At 49.9% G+C, this 13,556-nt stretch overlaps 1 protein-coding gene across 1 annotated transcript in view; it reads left to right on the forward strand.

Moving 5' to 3' along the window:
* Window positions 1-8,865, forward strand: part of CTNNBL1 (catenin beta like 1) — a 47,426-nt gene extending 38,561 nt beyond the window's left edge. Inside the window, exons 14-16 of the mRNA XM_041478778.1 lie at window positions 2,741-2,878; window positions 3,476-3,548; window positions 8,616-8,865. Coding sequence (XP_041334712.1) covers window positions 2,741-2,878; window positions 3,476-3,548; window positions 8,616-8,704 — 300 coding nt within the window. The 3' untranslated portion in view covers window positions 8,705-8,865. The remainder of the gene's footprint in view (window positions 1-2,740; window positions 2,879-3,475; window positions 3,549-8,615) is intronic.
* Window positions 8,866-13,556: the final 4,691 nt, after the last annotated feature.

Raw genomic sequence — 13,556 nt, forward strand, 5'->3', positions numbered from 1 at the left:
AACTGTGCTGAGGGCAGGACATGATGGCTGTGAGTGTGGCTCTTAGCCTGTGGTCTGAAGGCCCTTCCTGAGCATGTCTTGCATCCCTCAGCTCTCCCCAGTAATACAGATAGAAAGTAGTAAGGGCAGAGACTCCATCCTTAGAGTGAGAGACACGTTGTGGTGGTTTTTCTGGTGTGTGGCTATTTGGAACATGTTCATTTCTGTCCACCTGGACTGGCCTTGCTGTTCCACATTGTGAGGGTGTAAAACCAGGATCCTGGAGGTGTTCTTTGTTTTTGATCAGTGTCCTTTTCCTCTGCTCAGCTGTGCAGTGTGTGCTGGAAGGTGAGTGATAGATGAGGAGGGAGGAGGATGCAGAAATTTCCTCCAGTGCCTGTATGGAGCCGTGTGATTTTTGGTACAACACTGGCACATCCATCGCATCTTTAGGCTTGGAGTCTCTACCTGACACCTCGAGGCCTGTCAGTCCTGCCTCATTAGTGTGAGAGAAGCTCATTTTAGCTTCACAGAAGCCCATCTTATTGCTGTCTTCTCCCATCAGCAAGGGGCATCTCAGTACATATTGCTGGCAGATTAGAAATGGCACCTGAGCGCTCATTTGGAGGTTAGCGACTGACAGCTTTGAAAGAGAGTCCAAGTGGGAAAGGGGCTGCTTGGTACTGTACTGGAGGCAGACTAGCACTGAAAGGGTGGCTGTGGTTTAAAAAAAAAAAGGACTGTGAAAAGGCACCTTAAAACTGTACTTGTCTTCTAATTCATATCTGCTTAATTTACTGGCACAAAATAATCTCCTCTGCTGAGAGGGGCTGTTGGAGCCGCCACCGCTCTGTAATCGAGACCGTGCCTGCCTGGATCCAGCTCCTGTGATCGCCGTGCTCGGATCAGAATACAGAGCAGACCTGGCCTTTGTTTCTTGCTCTGGAGATTCAGAGTCCTGGCCTGTGGATGTTTTTCTGCTCCGGAATTTAGCACTGTCGAGCAGAGCAGCCAATGAGCCTGTGTGCAGTGCAGAGTGTGAGCGGTGGTACAGGAGTGAGTGTGTTGTCTTTCTTTAGTGTTTTTTTAGGTAATTCAGTCAGTGTTCAGCTCTCTCACTAGCCAGACTCATCATTGTTCAGCTTTAGAGACCAGATTTGAGCCATTTGGCACAGATTTAGGGTGAGGGAAGTCACTCTCTGCACAAAATTAGATTTTTCTATTTACTGGCAAGAGCTCACATGCTGGCTTTGCCCAGTCATGCCTGTGCCCATGATTTTGAAAACCTGGAGTAAATGACAGTCATGCATGTGTTGGAGTCTTCAGGATCTGATGCTAAAGCATCACATCTGAGTGTAGCCAAAGCAGTTGATTTCACAACATGATTAAGAAGGCACTGGCTTCTAAACTTGTTCTTTTACTGGCAGACTGGATTCCTAGGAGGAAAGGAGAAGTATTTCACTACCTAAGCTTTCCTCTCTCTTTCAAGCGGAAGTGAGAATCAGCTAAGTCACTCCATCAGATTTCTATCCGGGGAGCATCCATTGCCCCCCTGTGGGGAAAGTTGCACAGGGCTCATTTTCCTTCTTACGCCTAAAACCCTCAACTCACCACTAGATGCAAGGGCTTGGCTTGACAGAAGAGCAAAATTTGGCAGCCTCAGTCAGCTTTGGTGCTGGTGACTGGAGCACGTGTGCCCAAGGAGGCGCGTCCTGTGGAGCGTTGCGGGCGCGCAGCGCTCGCAGGTGATGGCTCTGATGAGGAAATATTGCTCCACCTGCCAGACTGCTGCAGAATAAATCACAGAGCTGCAGCGAGCTCGTGGGGCTGACGAGCTGCTTCCTTTGTTTAAGAACAAAACCTGAAGACAAACCCCAAAATGCAGGAGGTGACATGTGACATAGTTGTTTGCGCCTGTCAGTCCCCATGAGGATGGAGCACAGGCACATCCAGGGCCAGCTCAGAGGAGGCTGCTCTGAGCTCGCTGCCAGGTGGGTCTTGACTGTGTTTTGAAGATAAGCTCTCTGGACATGAGGAATGGAATGGATTGGAATGGAATGGAATGGAAAGAGTCTGTTTCTTTCATTCTTCCTCTGGCCTCTCTCTGGGCAGGTCTCTCTAGTGAAACTCATGTATACAGAAGAAGGATGGATGGTGGGTCATCATTCCCATGGGAGTCTTTGGCTAAAAAGCCCTGTCCTAGATCTGCCCTGGCAGCACCTCTTAGAAACAGATGGAAGAGCCTGGCTGGGCATGGAAAAGCTGTCCTTGTGCATGATTTTCAGATGTGTTTTCTCATTTATCAGTCAGTCATGAAGCTAGAAGCCCGATAGCTCTTAGAGTGTGCTGGAGTCATGTTCTGCACTGCTGAACAGCACCCTCAGATGGCCAGTAAAAGAGCAGGTTTTGTTCCATTCTGACAAAGAACTTGTAAATCACGGATACATGCATCTGTTCCATAGTCACACTCTCTCACCCCTCAACGTAGAAATGTGATTTGTATGTTTAAATTAAAATTTTGACTTGCAGATGGACACACTTCATGGGCAGCAAAGGCAAAACTTCTTCAAAACTGAATGAAATGTTTTGTGAATTTAAATGAATTATTAAAAATACTTCTTCGGCAAGAAATATATGGCTGGTAATGTTTGGGGGAACAAAACAGCTCTTAAGAAACTACAAATTCCACCAACATTTTGCCACTCCAAATGGGAAGTGCTCTGAGAGAATCCTCACACCTTTCCTGTGTGTGGTTTTACAGGACATGGTGCGTCGAGGAGAGATCATAGACGATGACATGGAAGATGAATTCTATCTCCGTCGTCTGGACGCCGGGCTCTTTGTGCTGCAGCTCATCTGTTACATCATGGCAGAGATCTGTAATGCCAACGTTCCCCAGGTAAAGCTGCCTGCAAGCTTGGCAGATCATCTGTGTTTCCATTCATGATGCAGACAAGGCTCTAAATCTTTGCAAATGCTGCATTGAGTAATTGTTTCTCTGATTTTCTTTTGGGGAGGAAATCTACTGTTTATTGCACTTGTGTCCATACAGTTCCATCAAGTTGCAGCAGATAGGGCATTAGTGGGCACAGAAGTTGATTGTTGTCACCAAATTCATATAATCTGTGTGAGCAAGGTCAGGGTTTGAAATGGAAAGGCCATGTTGATGCCATTGCTGAGGGAGCAGGGGGAAGGGACCTGCTCTCAGGAGGTCTCACAAAAGCACAGCTACAGCTTTTCTTGATCTGTGCAAAATGCACAGATACATCTCTGCTTCCTCTGTGAATACATTGGGGTTTGTGAATGCATCCTGTGACTTCTTATTTCTGTGCCATGTGCCTTCCTGGGTGTTCCTGGGCAGGTGCTGAGGGCTGCCAAGACTGAGTTGGTTTTTGTGGTGCTCAGGTCTCTGCTTATCCCTCAAAGTGGGAAAAACTGGGGCTGTGCATGGACTTGTGTTGAAGATCTCTTTCTTCTCTGTCCTACTCCTCATCAGATTCGTCAGAGAGTCCACCAGATCCTGAACATGAGAGGCAGCTCCATTAAAATTGTTCGACACATCCTGAAGGGTGAGTAGAGATATTTTTGTGCAAGTGTCTCATCGCTACCAGGGACAGCTTGGTCATTGCTTTGCAGGATGAGCCTTCACATGTAATTCTCCCTGGCTTCCTGAGCATCTCCAGGCAGCAGCTGAGCAGTGTTCTGAGATCCTGGCAGGGCTGGAATCACCCTGATTAGTGGCGTGCTTTGCTTTGCCTCCGAGTTAGGACACTTGCTGTAGCTGCAGTCAGAGAGCAGCACATCACTGCACGCTTCCATCAGCTCCAGCCTGGCTGGAATTCTCTGCTGACATTAACGTGAGAGTAAATATTTAAGGGAATTGTACATGCCTGCTAGAGGGAAGAATAGTGGAGTCTCATCTTTCATTAACATGGCCTTGCACTTTACCATCTGCACCATATTAGCACCCGTGGTGTATTTGTCTTGTTCTTAGTGTCAAATTAATAGGGATTATAGCATTAAAGTATCCTCCATAGCTTTAAAATGTAGCTGTTGTGATTTGCAATCCCAGTTTTAAAGTACTGCTTGTTATTTTTAATGCTCATGGTGAATTAGAGCAATGCCTGTTTGAGCTGTGGCCCTCCTCTGCAGCCTGCTGTCCTTCAGCAGCAGCAGCCAGTGGAACTGGGGGAGAGGAGGGCAGGACTCAGCCTCTTCCCATGGCCCCTTGGAGCTGAGAGGCTTAGTGGGAGCAGCAGAGAGCCAGAGCTGCCTGGAGAAGATGCTTCCTTATGGAATGTATTTGCTCCAAAGGGGCTGTGTTGTTTTCAGTGTGAGAAGAGTCTGTTTTTCTTCTGGAGGGAAGGGAAGCTTGGCAGCATTTCTGAGATAGTGGGCTATGGGATGTGTTTCTGCTTTCTTTGGGAGCAACAATGTTCTCCTGGGCTTTTCTTGCCCCCACTGCAATAATGGTAGGTACACACAGCTTATTTCCTGCAAAACCTGTCGGTTTTCTCCCTTCTGATATGCAGGAAAAAAGGAATCAGAAGGCTGGCTGGTATGACAAAATCAAGAGTGATTTTCTGACAGTGTGAAATTACCTGCAGCTATGGGCAATCTCTTTGGCCCTTGTCTTTAGCCACAAAGTGCAAGTTAATGCCTGCTGGTGAGCAGGGGGGCTGCATATGATGTCTTTTCTGATTTTAATTATGATAGTTGAAAATTCCTGCCTCTAAACTGCCCCTTTCCAATGTGGACTATGGCACATGTCCGTGTTCAGATTCCCCCACTTGCCCTGGGCCGTGTGTCCCTGGGGGAGTTGTCTGCACACCTCGCTGGATTTACACACCTCACAGTCACAGCTCTGGGGTGTTGACTTACATACCAAGCTGAATTGGAGGGCAGCTGCATTAAAATTTCATCTGATTCTTTCTTTCCCAGTGACTTGCATTGTGAAACTTTCTCCGCGGTTGTATTGGGTGTTGCAAGCTCAGGGTTGTGCTGGGCTGGGTGCTCTCAGCAGCAGCACATTCCCTGCCTTGAAGGGGCACTTTGGCTTGTTAAAAATGCAGGGATGGGTACAGAGTTTGGGTTCTGACTGCAGCTGTCCCCAGTTCTTATACTTGCCAGTTTTAGAGACTTCTAGAGACAATAATCAAAACCTCAGTGATAAATTTCTTAGTGGGTGCTTGTGAAGTCTCACAGTGGGACCTGGGAGGCAGGAGCAGCACTGGGCTCAGCTGCAGTCTGGGCTCTGAAATTTGAGCATTTCAGTAGTTACACACCTGTGTCCACATGTGCAGTCAGCACAGACTCACCAGCCTGTAACAGCACCAGAGACACACATCTGCTTCTCTGAAGGAGTCACTTCCCTGGACACAGCTTCCCCAGGAAGCCAAGGGGTTGGAACAGGGATTTGGTGTGGACCCTGCAGTGTGCTGCTGGGATGCAGGGGCCAGCAAGGGGCTTCCAAAACTTCACTGGAATCTACTGCACAAGACTGTTGCATGTGACTGAGAGCTCAGGAGCTTGAGCCTTGGCTGGAATGTTTCCAGGCTACTTCCCAACTTGCTCTCAGGACAGATGAGGACCAGTTTGTTTTTACTTTTTGTTCAGTGTTTTGCTCTTGTTCAGTTTTTATTTTCTATTTTTGCATACTAATTAGGTGCTCAGTTTTTAGTTTGATTTTTATGGCCTACATATTCTCCATGTTTCTCTGGCAACCTGACAGCTGATGGATCCCTTGGGGTGGCTCAGAATTACTTACGATGCAAGCAAGGAAGCGAAACTGTTTTCTTATGGTAGAGCTTTCAAGGGGGAGGAGTGGGCAGGGAATAACAGCAGGCTCATTAATGCATTTCTGCAGGCTGACCAGTCCTCCCACACTTCCCTTTTTCTCGAAGATCAAGCATTTCTTGCAACAGGACAGTTAGTTTATGCTTTGGAAGAAAACAACTGAGTGGTGTGTACCTTGGCTAGGAAGATGTTTTGGGGATGGAGGCTGGATTTGAGATGGCAGTGTCAGTATCTTGGGGAGGTGCCTGGTCTCCATCTGTTATTGGAAATGGAGTGAGGCACAGGTTTCTCTGAGTGATACTTGGCTCTGGAATGGCAAATCTCCCTGTTCCTCACTGATCCAGAGAGACTAGCCATTGCTGCTGGCTACCTCAGGAGCTCTGTCAGAGCTGCTCCTGCTGAGGCCCCCCTCTCACACCTGGTGTCAGGTGAGCAGGCACGCTGGGAGCTGGGCATGTGGAATGTCTGCTGCACATTCCAGCCCAAACCTGTTAGCACAGGTAAACACAAAGGAAGGGTCAGTGTGCTCTGAGGATGGAGCTCAGTCTGGCTCATGGTGCCTCCATCTGTGCAGGCTCCACAGCTTCCAATATCCATTACAAGCCTCAGTATTTCCCAATTGATTTTTACTGTTCTGTAACCATTGTATTTTGTCTAATGAAGCAGAAACCAATCTTGGGCCCTTTCCCTTTGTGTAGCTACAGCAGTGTGTAAGCTCTGGTTAACTGTTGGCAGGAGCAGCTTACATTTGATTTTTTTTTAGCAGTCTCAGTGAAGTGGTGGAATTTTAAATAAAAAAGTAAATACATAAAATCTCAGTTGGAGATTTACTTTTTTAAGCCTGGTTCTGGGGGTTTTATCTGGTGTCTTCAAGCTGCTAATGCTTCAAATGAGCATTAGCAGCTGTCATAACCCAGTAAACATTCTGCCTTGGAGTAACAGGGGTTTTAGTCTTACAAAGCCTAGATGTTTAGAAGGAGAAATGCTGAGCTCTTGGACAAGATAAGAAGAATTTGTGTCTTGTTTTTGTTTGGGTGATCTCTCAGTACAAAGGAAGGGCAGTGTCATTAGTGGCACTCGGTGGCTCCCTGCTTGAGCCCTAGTCCAAGCAGTCTGGCCTTCCTTACTGGATGCTGGGGGCAGAGCTGCTGGCTGTGCCAGGCTTGGAGACTATGGCTGTCCCTCACCTGGGCTTGGAGAGGCCACTGCAGGTGGGAAGTGTTGCCTTTGGGCTGCAATAAACTCCAGCACTTGCATCCGCTGCCATGTTCCAGAGGCACTTACCCTGATGGAGCACGGAAGGGGCTGCTGGGGACAGAGCTGGCTCCTCCACCAGCCCCAGTACTCAGGCTCTGGTGCTGCCTGAGGGGACAGGGGAGCCTGAGCTGAGTGCCAGCCTTGGCTGGGAAGGGAGCCCCTTCCCTGTGCACTGGGATCATCTTGTTCCTGAGGTTTGGATCCCCAGTGCAGCCCAAGGCACGCACAGCCGGGTGCCTCGCAGCAATCACTCCATTCACAGGAGCTACAAGGAATCCCTCCTTGTAGGAGCTTTCTGCTGCTTTTAAGAGCTGTGGAGAGCAACTCCTCCACTGAGAGAAGGTGCCCTGAGCTGGTCCCTTTGCTGGGACAGTGGGCAGCTCAGGTTCACCTGCAGCAAACCTCAGCATTATCACCTGCTCATGTTACTGGTAGCAGTTTATAAATATTACAAGTATTTTTCCCAGAGGCTTGGTAAAGAACTCTACTGCTTTTACATGGAGAGAGAGAGTGTACACACAGGAGGGAAGACTCCCACATCAGCTAACTTCTGCCTGTCCTCGCTGCTTTCAGTGCTCCTGTAACAAAGGCTTTGATGGAGCTCAGAGCGTGTAGCTGTGCTAAATGTATAAATATTAAAGCAAACTTTCTGCAGCAACTTACCATTCAGTGCTGAATACAAGCTGTTCTGTTTGTTTGGAAGAAGGAAAAGAATGCAAGCAGGCAGAGGCAGGGAAGTGCTGTCTTAACCATCAGCCTGCTCCTGATTCCTCAGATTTGTTCAGCTCCTTGCTTCTGCAGCTCAGAACCTGCTTTTCATATTTTCTTTTTAAACTGTCTTTGAAAATGCAGGTTCTGGTTGCGGGAAGGAGGGAGCTGGTAGGAGATGAGAGCTGCCAGCTCCAAATGAATATCAGGAAGGAGAGCTACAGAGGGAGTGTTTAGTTCTGTGGTGTTTGACCGTGTGCATGGATGGGCAAGACCGTGATCAGCGTCTGGTGTCCTCTGCCTGATGACAAGTAGTTTGGTTTGTAGTTAAATCTGAATTGGTGGCTTTTCTTCTGTGTGGTTAAAAGCACTGAGTAGATGAAGGAATTGGGGTCTCCTTGGCAAAAATCCTCATTCAGGATGCTTGGCCAGCAGGCAGGTTAAACCAGGACTGGGAATGATTAACAGTTGTCACAGACCCCACCTCACCTTCCCTGATGACACTCAGTTGCCAAAGGGGCCTAGGAAGCCGGTGATTTGCAGTGATTTATGGTTTGCATTTCTTGGGCATAATGCCATGATTCCCATGCCAGGGAATGGGTGCTCCTGGGTGCTGCTGTCTGCTTGGGCCAGAGCAGGGAGTTCTCTGTGTCTGTCTGCCTCAGAAGCTTTAATGAGTGTCAGCAGGTGTTTGTTATGCAAAGCTTTAACCCTGGGGATGGGCAGGAAAACCATCAATGCTCCTTGCATTAATTCCCATTTGGCTGTCTGCAGTAGTGTGGGTGTAGATTCTGCTGTGGTGTCTGCAGGAGTTGTTGTCCTTTGTTTGTTCCTGGTGCACTCAAAGGCTGTGTCCCTCTGCTCTCTCCCTGCAGAGTACGCGGAGAACATCGGGGACGGGAAGAACCAGGAGTTCCGGGAGAGCGAGCAGAAGCGGATCCTGGATCTGCTGGAGAATTTCTGAGGCCCTGGGAGACACCTCTGTGTCTGCCCACAAGGACATGGCGCCAGTCCTCCCTCCTCCTGCCCCTCCTCCAGCCTCTACTGCACGATCAAAGTGATGTTTCTATGAAACTGCTTCTAAATGGGATTTGGGAGATATTAAAGATAGTTTGCTTTTTTTTAGTTGCTGGTTTGTTATTTGAGCAGTGTTCTGTGAGTGGGGCTGCAGCTGCATACCCAGCACAAAGCCAGCATGGGGTTCTCATTTTTTTATCTTTTTCCCCCTAAATCAAGCTGCCAAGGATCAGTGTGAAACAATACAAATGTATGTGTGGCAGGGAGGGCAGAGAGGAAGGCTGCATGGCTCGAGAGACTGTTGGCAGGTTATTCCAGCCTGATGCATTAATGAAAATGTACAGCCCTTGCTCTGATGGGAACCAGGGAGGCTGAGGCAGTGGTGTGTGTCCAGTTCATCCCTTCTTCAGTGGCAGACGAGATCCAGGAATTGACCACATCAGCCATTCCTGTTACATCTTCCCAAAGGTGAGTGGGAATTGAAAGTAGGTTCTGGCACAGGCTGGTCACTGTTCCCTTCTGAAGAGGAAAAAGAGGAAATTAGTCCATTGGGGTTTTACCCAGAACTAAGAGTGAAGGGAGGTAAGAAGTGACATGCCCAAATTCCATTGCCTTTCTTTCACAGTCAGCTTTGGGTCTTGGCTGTGCTTGTCCAGTAGAAAACCAGAGTTGTGGTTCCTGGACAGGGAGCTTGGCTCTTGGAGCAGCAAGTCCCTGAGAGCAGAGAGGTGGCCCTGCCTGCCCCAGGGGAAAGGGCCACAGCTCATTCTCATCAACCACGGTGTGGTTTTGGGTGTCACTGTGCCAGACTCCAGTGCTTCCCTGAGCCGGGACTCCCAGCTGGGATGGGAAGTAGCAGAGGATATTTTCCTGCATCCTCTTTTCTGCTGCTGAAGTTAATGACTGTCATCACAAGCCATCGTGGCTCCCGCAAGCTGGGCCGTGCCTAATTTAGAGAGATTTGCATGCTGGCAGCATTCATTTTTTATCTCCAAGAAAAATGCATTGTCAGGCAAGCTTAAAGGCTTCCTTCAATCCTGACTGCACAGGCACTGCTGGCCTGGTGCTATTGAACGCTGGTGTTCAGGGCATCAGCATGGAAGTCGTGGCTTCAGCAGCCACAAAAAGCTACAAAAATACATACTTTTTTTGTGTGGAACTTGTCAAATTCCTCATTTCTTTCTTCTGTTTTCAATCTGCATCCTTAGAGGTGTTTTTTCCTTTAGCTTTCAGGTGTGTTTAGGTTTTTACTTGATTCTGGGATTTATTCCCTTTCCACACCAGTGGAGCTGTGGTCAGAGCTGGTCTCTGGTTTCCCCTGGAAGAGAACTGACTGTCCCCTCATGCTGTGCTTGTGTTGGAGGAGCTGAGGAGAAAGGGAGGGATCTCAGAGAGTTTGAGGCAGGGCAGAAAGGGGACTTAGTGAATGTGGAACAGCTTCAGGTGAGAAGTGGGGTCATGTATCTGGGGGAGAAAAGGGCGGGGAAGGTCTTGAGAAATCTTCAGTAAACTGCCTAGGGTCAAGGTAAGTTTATAAATCTGAGTGTCCATTTTAAACCTGACTTTGCTGTTTGCTGTACATGTGTGTATACATGTGATCATTTCCATGCACAGCTGGTGAGCTGCTGTGGGTGTGCAGTGCATGATCCCTGCTCTGAGTTGGCCCCTCTCAGATGGGGAAAGCCTCCTGCAGCATCTGCTGGGAGTGAAATATCAGTCACTGCCACAGTGGGTTGTGCCAGTGAACTCACATTGGAAGCTCTAGCAGCAAAAGACAGGGGCTGGAGGAAAGAAAAGTGTGGTGGGTGTGGTGTGTGGGTTCCCTGGGCTCCCTGGGGAGCAGGAAAGGGTCCTGGCACTGCTCCAGCTGCCAGCAGTCAGAGCTGTCCTGGGTCGGGAGAAGGAGCAGGCACAGCCTGTGATGGGCCTGGGCCTCAGCAGTGTCCTGTGAGGTGAGGTGGTGTTCCCTCTGCAGGGCTGGGACCTGGTGCCACCCCTGCACTGTCCCTCACAGCTCTCAGGGCCGTGGTGCTGCACCTGGGGAGCAGGAGCGCCTTGCTGTGAGTATTGTGTTCCCCAGCTGAAAGAAGAATTTGTGGGATTAGGGAATGGCAGTGTGCCCATCCCACCCAGCCCAGCCACTGTCCCTGTGATGGATGAGAGTGCTCCAGATGTTGCTGAGAAATTTGCACAGAGATGGTTCCTGCAAATCAGGCTTCTACAAGGTGCATGACGAATTATTCTTTTCTGATTTCCAAGCTTTTTCAGAGGGAGGAACCCCACTGCTCCAAAGGAACCCAGTCAAATTTGATCCTGGTAATCACAGCAGGCCCTGCCATGCACCCATACTGACCCCACACCCCACTGCTGGGAAACACTGGATCCTCTGCCTTGGTCCTTGGGATAGGCTGGAGGCCCACCTGGGCACACTCTTATTAATTAAGGTAATTATTCAGCTTAATGTGCTGCTCTTAGCCAGCTCATTTGTGCTGTCATATTGAGCAGCACAGAAAAGCCTTGGAGGTGTGAGGATGGGCACCCCGAGTCTTGGCAGTTGTGGAGAATGATGTTATTGTAATTGAGGGAGGATTAAAAGGTGGAGCTAATAACAGATTTCCTTGAGGAAGCATCCATAGGCTGCAGACAGGGGGATTTGTGCCCTGCTTTAACCCTGCTGGTTCTGTGGCCCTGGAACAGCAGCATCACTCTTGGCTTTTGAGCTAAATGTGGGTTTTGGGAGAGGGTGCAGGATTGGCACAACACACAGGCAGCACCAGTGGGACTCTGGGCTGCTGGGAGTGATGGCAGGGACTGGTGACAGCAGCCTGGCCTTGGCTCCTCAGAGCCCCGATTGTGTTGAGCCACACTCCTCTGGCCACTCTACTCTCAGAGTACTGGGCCAGCCTCAGCACAGGGCAGCAAAACATGCAGGGACAGAGACCCCTCTCCACTGTACCCCTCACTGGGCCGTGCTTTCTCGTCTCTGATTGTAAACAGATTTGACTAAAGAGGTAAATGAGAAGGTAATTAGAGGGAACATGATGGATGGGGCACTCTGGTGATGGGAAGCAGGAATCTTGCCCTCCAGGAGAAAGGAGCTGGGAGGATGTTCTCCAGCAGAGCACCCGCGGTGCCTCACGCTTCCCTCTGCAGCAGGATCCTGGGATGCAGTGGTGGGAGCTCTGACCCCTGGGCATGCCCAAGGCTGCCCAGGCTGAGACCAGCTGTGGGCAGTGGCTGCTGCAGGCAGGGATGAGCCTGTCACCCGGACATCTGGACATTGATGCCCTTTTGTCAGGGCACTGATCAGGGCTCAGCAGCCTTCGGTACCAGGTGCACGAGGCTGCTGAGCACCAGTGCAGGATTTAAAAGCAGGAAAGCAGCCAAGGATGAGGGAGATGGTGTCCTCAGTCTGTGGGGTCATTGGATTCCTCTGCCCTGTGGTGGGGTTTGGTTGGGCTGTGGCCAGGCTGGACTTGGCTGGGGCTGGGCAAATCCTGGGGCAAGTCCTGGGGAAGCAGGTGGGGGAGCGGGGAGGGAGAGGGATGGTGACACCATCCTTGCAGTGGGTGGCAGGGTGAGATCCCCATCTGGCAGCATCAGAGAGGGTGGGAGCACTGTTTTCCTCCTGCTGGGAGTGGCAGGAGCTGGTGGCATTTCCCTCTGGCCACGGGAGACAGGCACCGACTGTCCTCACTGTGTGTCCAAATCCATCTTCAGCTGCGCTCCCGGCTGAGCCTCCCTAAACGGGGAGAAATGAGTGTAAATCATGGCTGAGAAACATCTCCTGATATCCCAGTGGAGGGACTGAGGCTGTGCTAAATACAGCGAGAGGCTGTCAGCACTGGGAACAAACCGTCAGCTGCAAAATAAGTCACTTACACTATTGATTTTTTAAAATTTTTTTTTTCTTTTAAGGCCTTGCTCTCAGGGAAAGCTTTTCTCTTGGGGCAGGAAATTATTTGGAGGGGGAAGGGCTGGTTCAGTTTGTGGTATTTTTTGTTTGGTTTTTTTTTTTTTTTTTTTACATTTTTTTGGTGCTTAATTGTTTGGAAAGAGGGAACTGTTCCACAATGATGGACACCTGTGATATTGCTCCTCTCCATCAGGAACCTGGCGGTGGGTTCTGCAGAGGAAGGAGTTAATGGCCTGGAAACAGCCTTGAGTTCTCTGAAGAAATAATTCTTTTCAAGTCATTTTCTTCTGAATTTTATGCTTTGGAGACTTCCCTGTGCAGGGGCTGCTCTGGGCAGAGGCCTTTGAGTCCCAAAGCCCCCATGCGCTTGGGGGGTGCAGTTCCTGCTGTCTTTCCCACATTGTGCTGGGACTCCCAGGGCTCCCCAGGGTGGGGGGCCAAGGACACAGGGCTGTGACCATCCCAAAACAGGCAGGGGGACAAAAACACCACGTATCCCTGCCCATAAATGCTCCCACTGGAGCATTTATGGGCAGGGACCATAAATGCTCCAGGCTGGGACCTGCTCTCCCAGCCAGGTCGTGCCACTAGGAAGGGCTGTGCTGGCAGTGACACAAGGAGCCCGTGGTGGTGCTGATCTTGGGCAGGGTTCCCTCTACCCAAAACCCCTCTCCTGCTCGGTCTGTTACTTTTGATGCTGTTGTGGCTGTCGTGGTGTGGGTGGGTGGGTTGTGTTTGCTCAGCTCCCACTCTCTGCCTCCCTGGCTGCTCCCTTCCTGCACCGGGGGATCCCGACAGGCGCTGCCTCCGTGGCTGGCTGTGCCCGGGATGATTTGTGGAGGAGCAGGCTCTAATGTTGCCTGGCGGGAGCATTGTTTTCCTG

The sequence above is a fragment of the Pyrgilauda ruficollis genome, unplaced genomic scaffold (assembly GCF_017590135.1).
Source record: "Pyrgilauda ruficollis isolate IOZ18807 unplaced genomic scaffold, ASM1759013v1 scaffold46, whole genome shotgun sequence".
Taxonomy (NCBI): domain Eukaryota; kingdom Metazoa; phylum Chordata; class Aves; order Passeriformes; family Passeridae; genus Pyrgilauda; species Pyrgilauda ruficollis.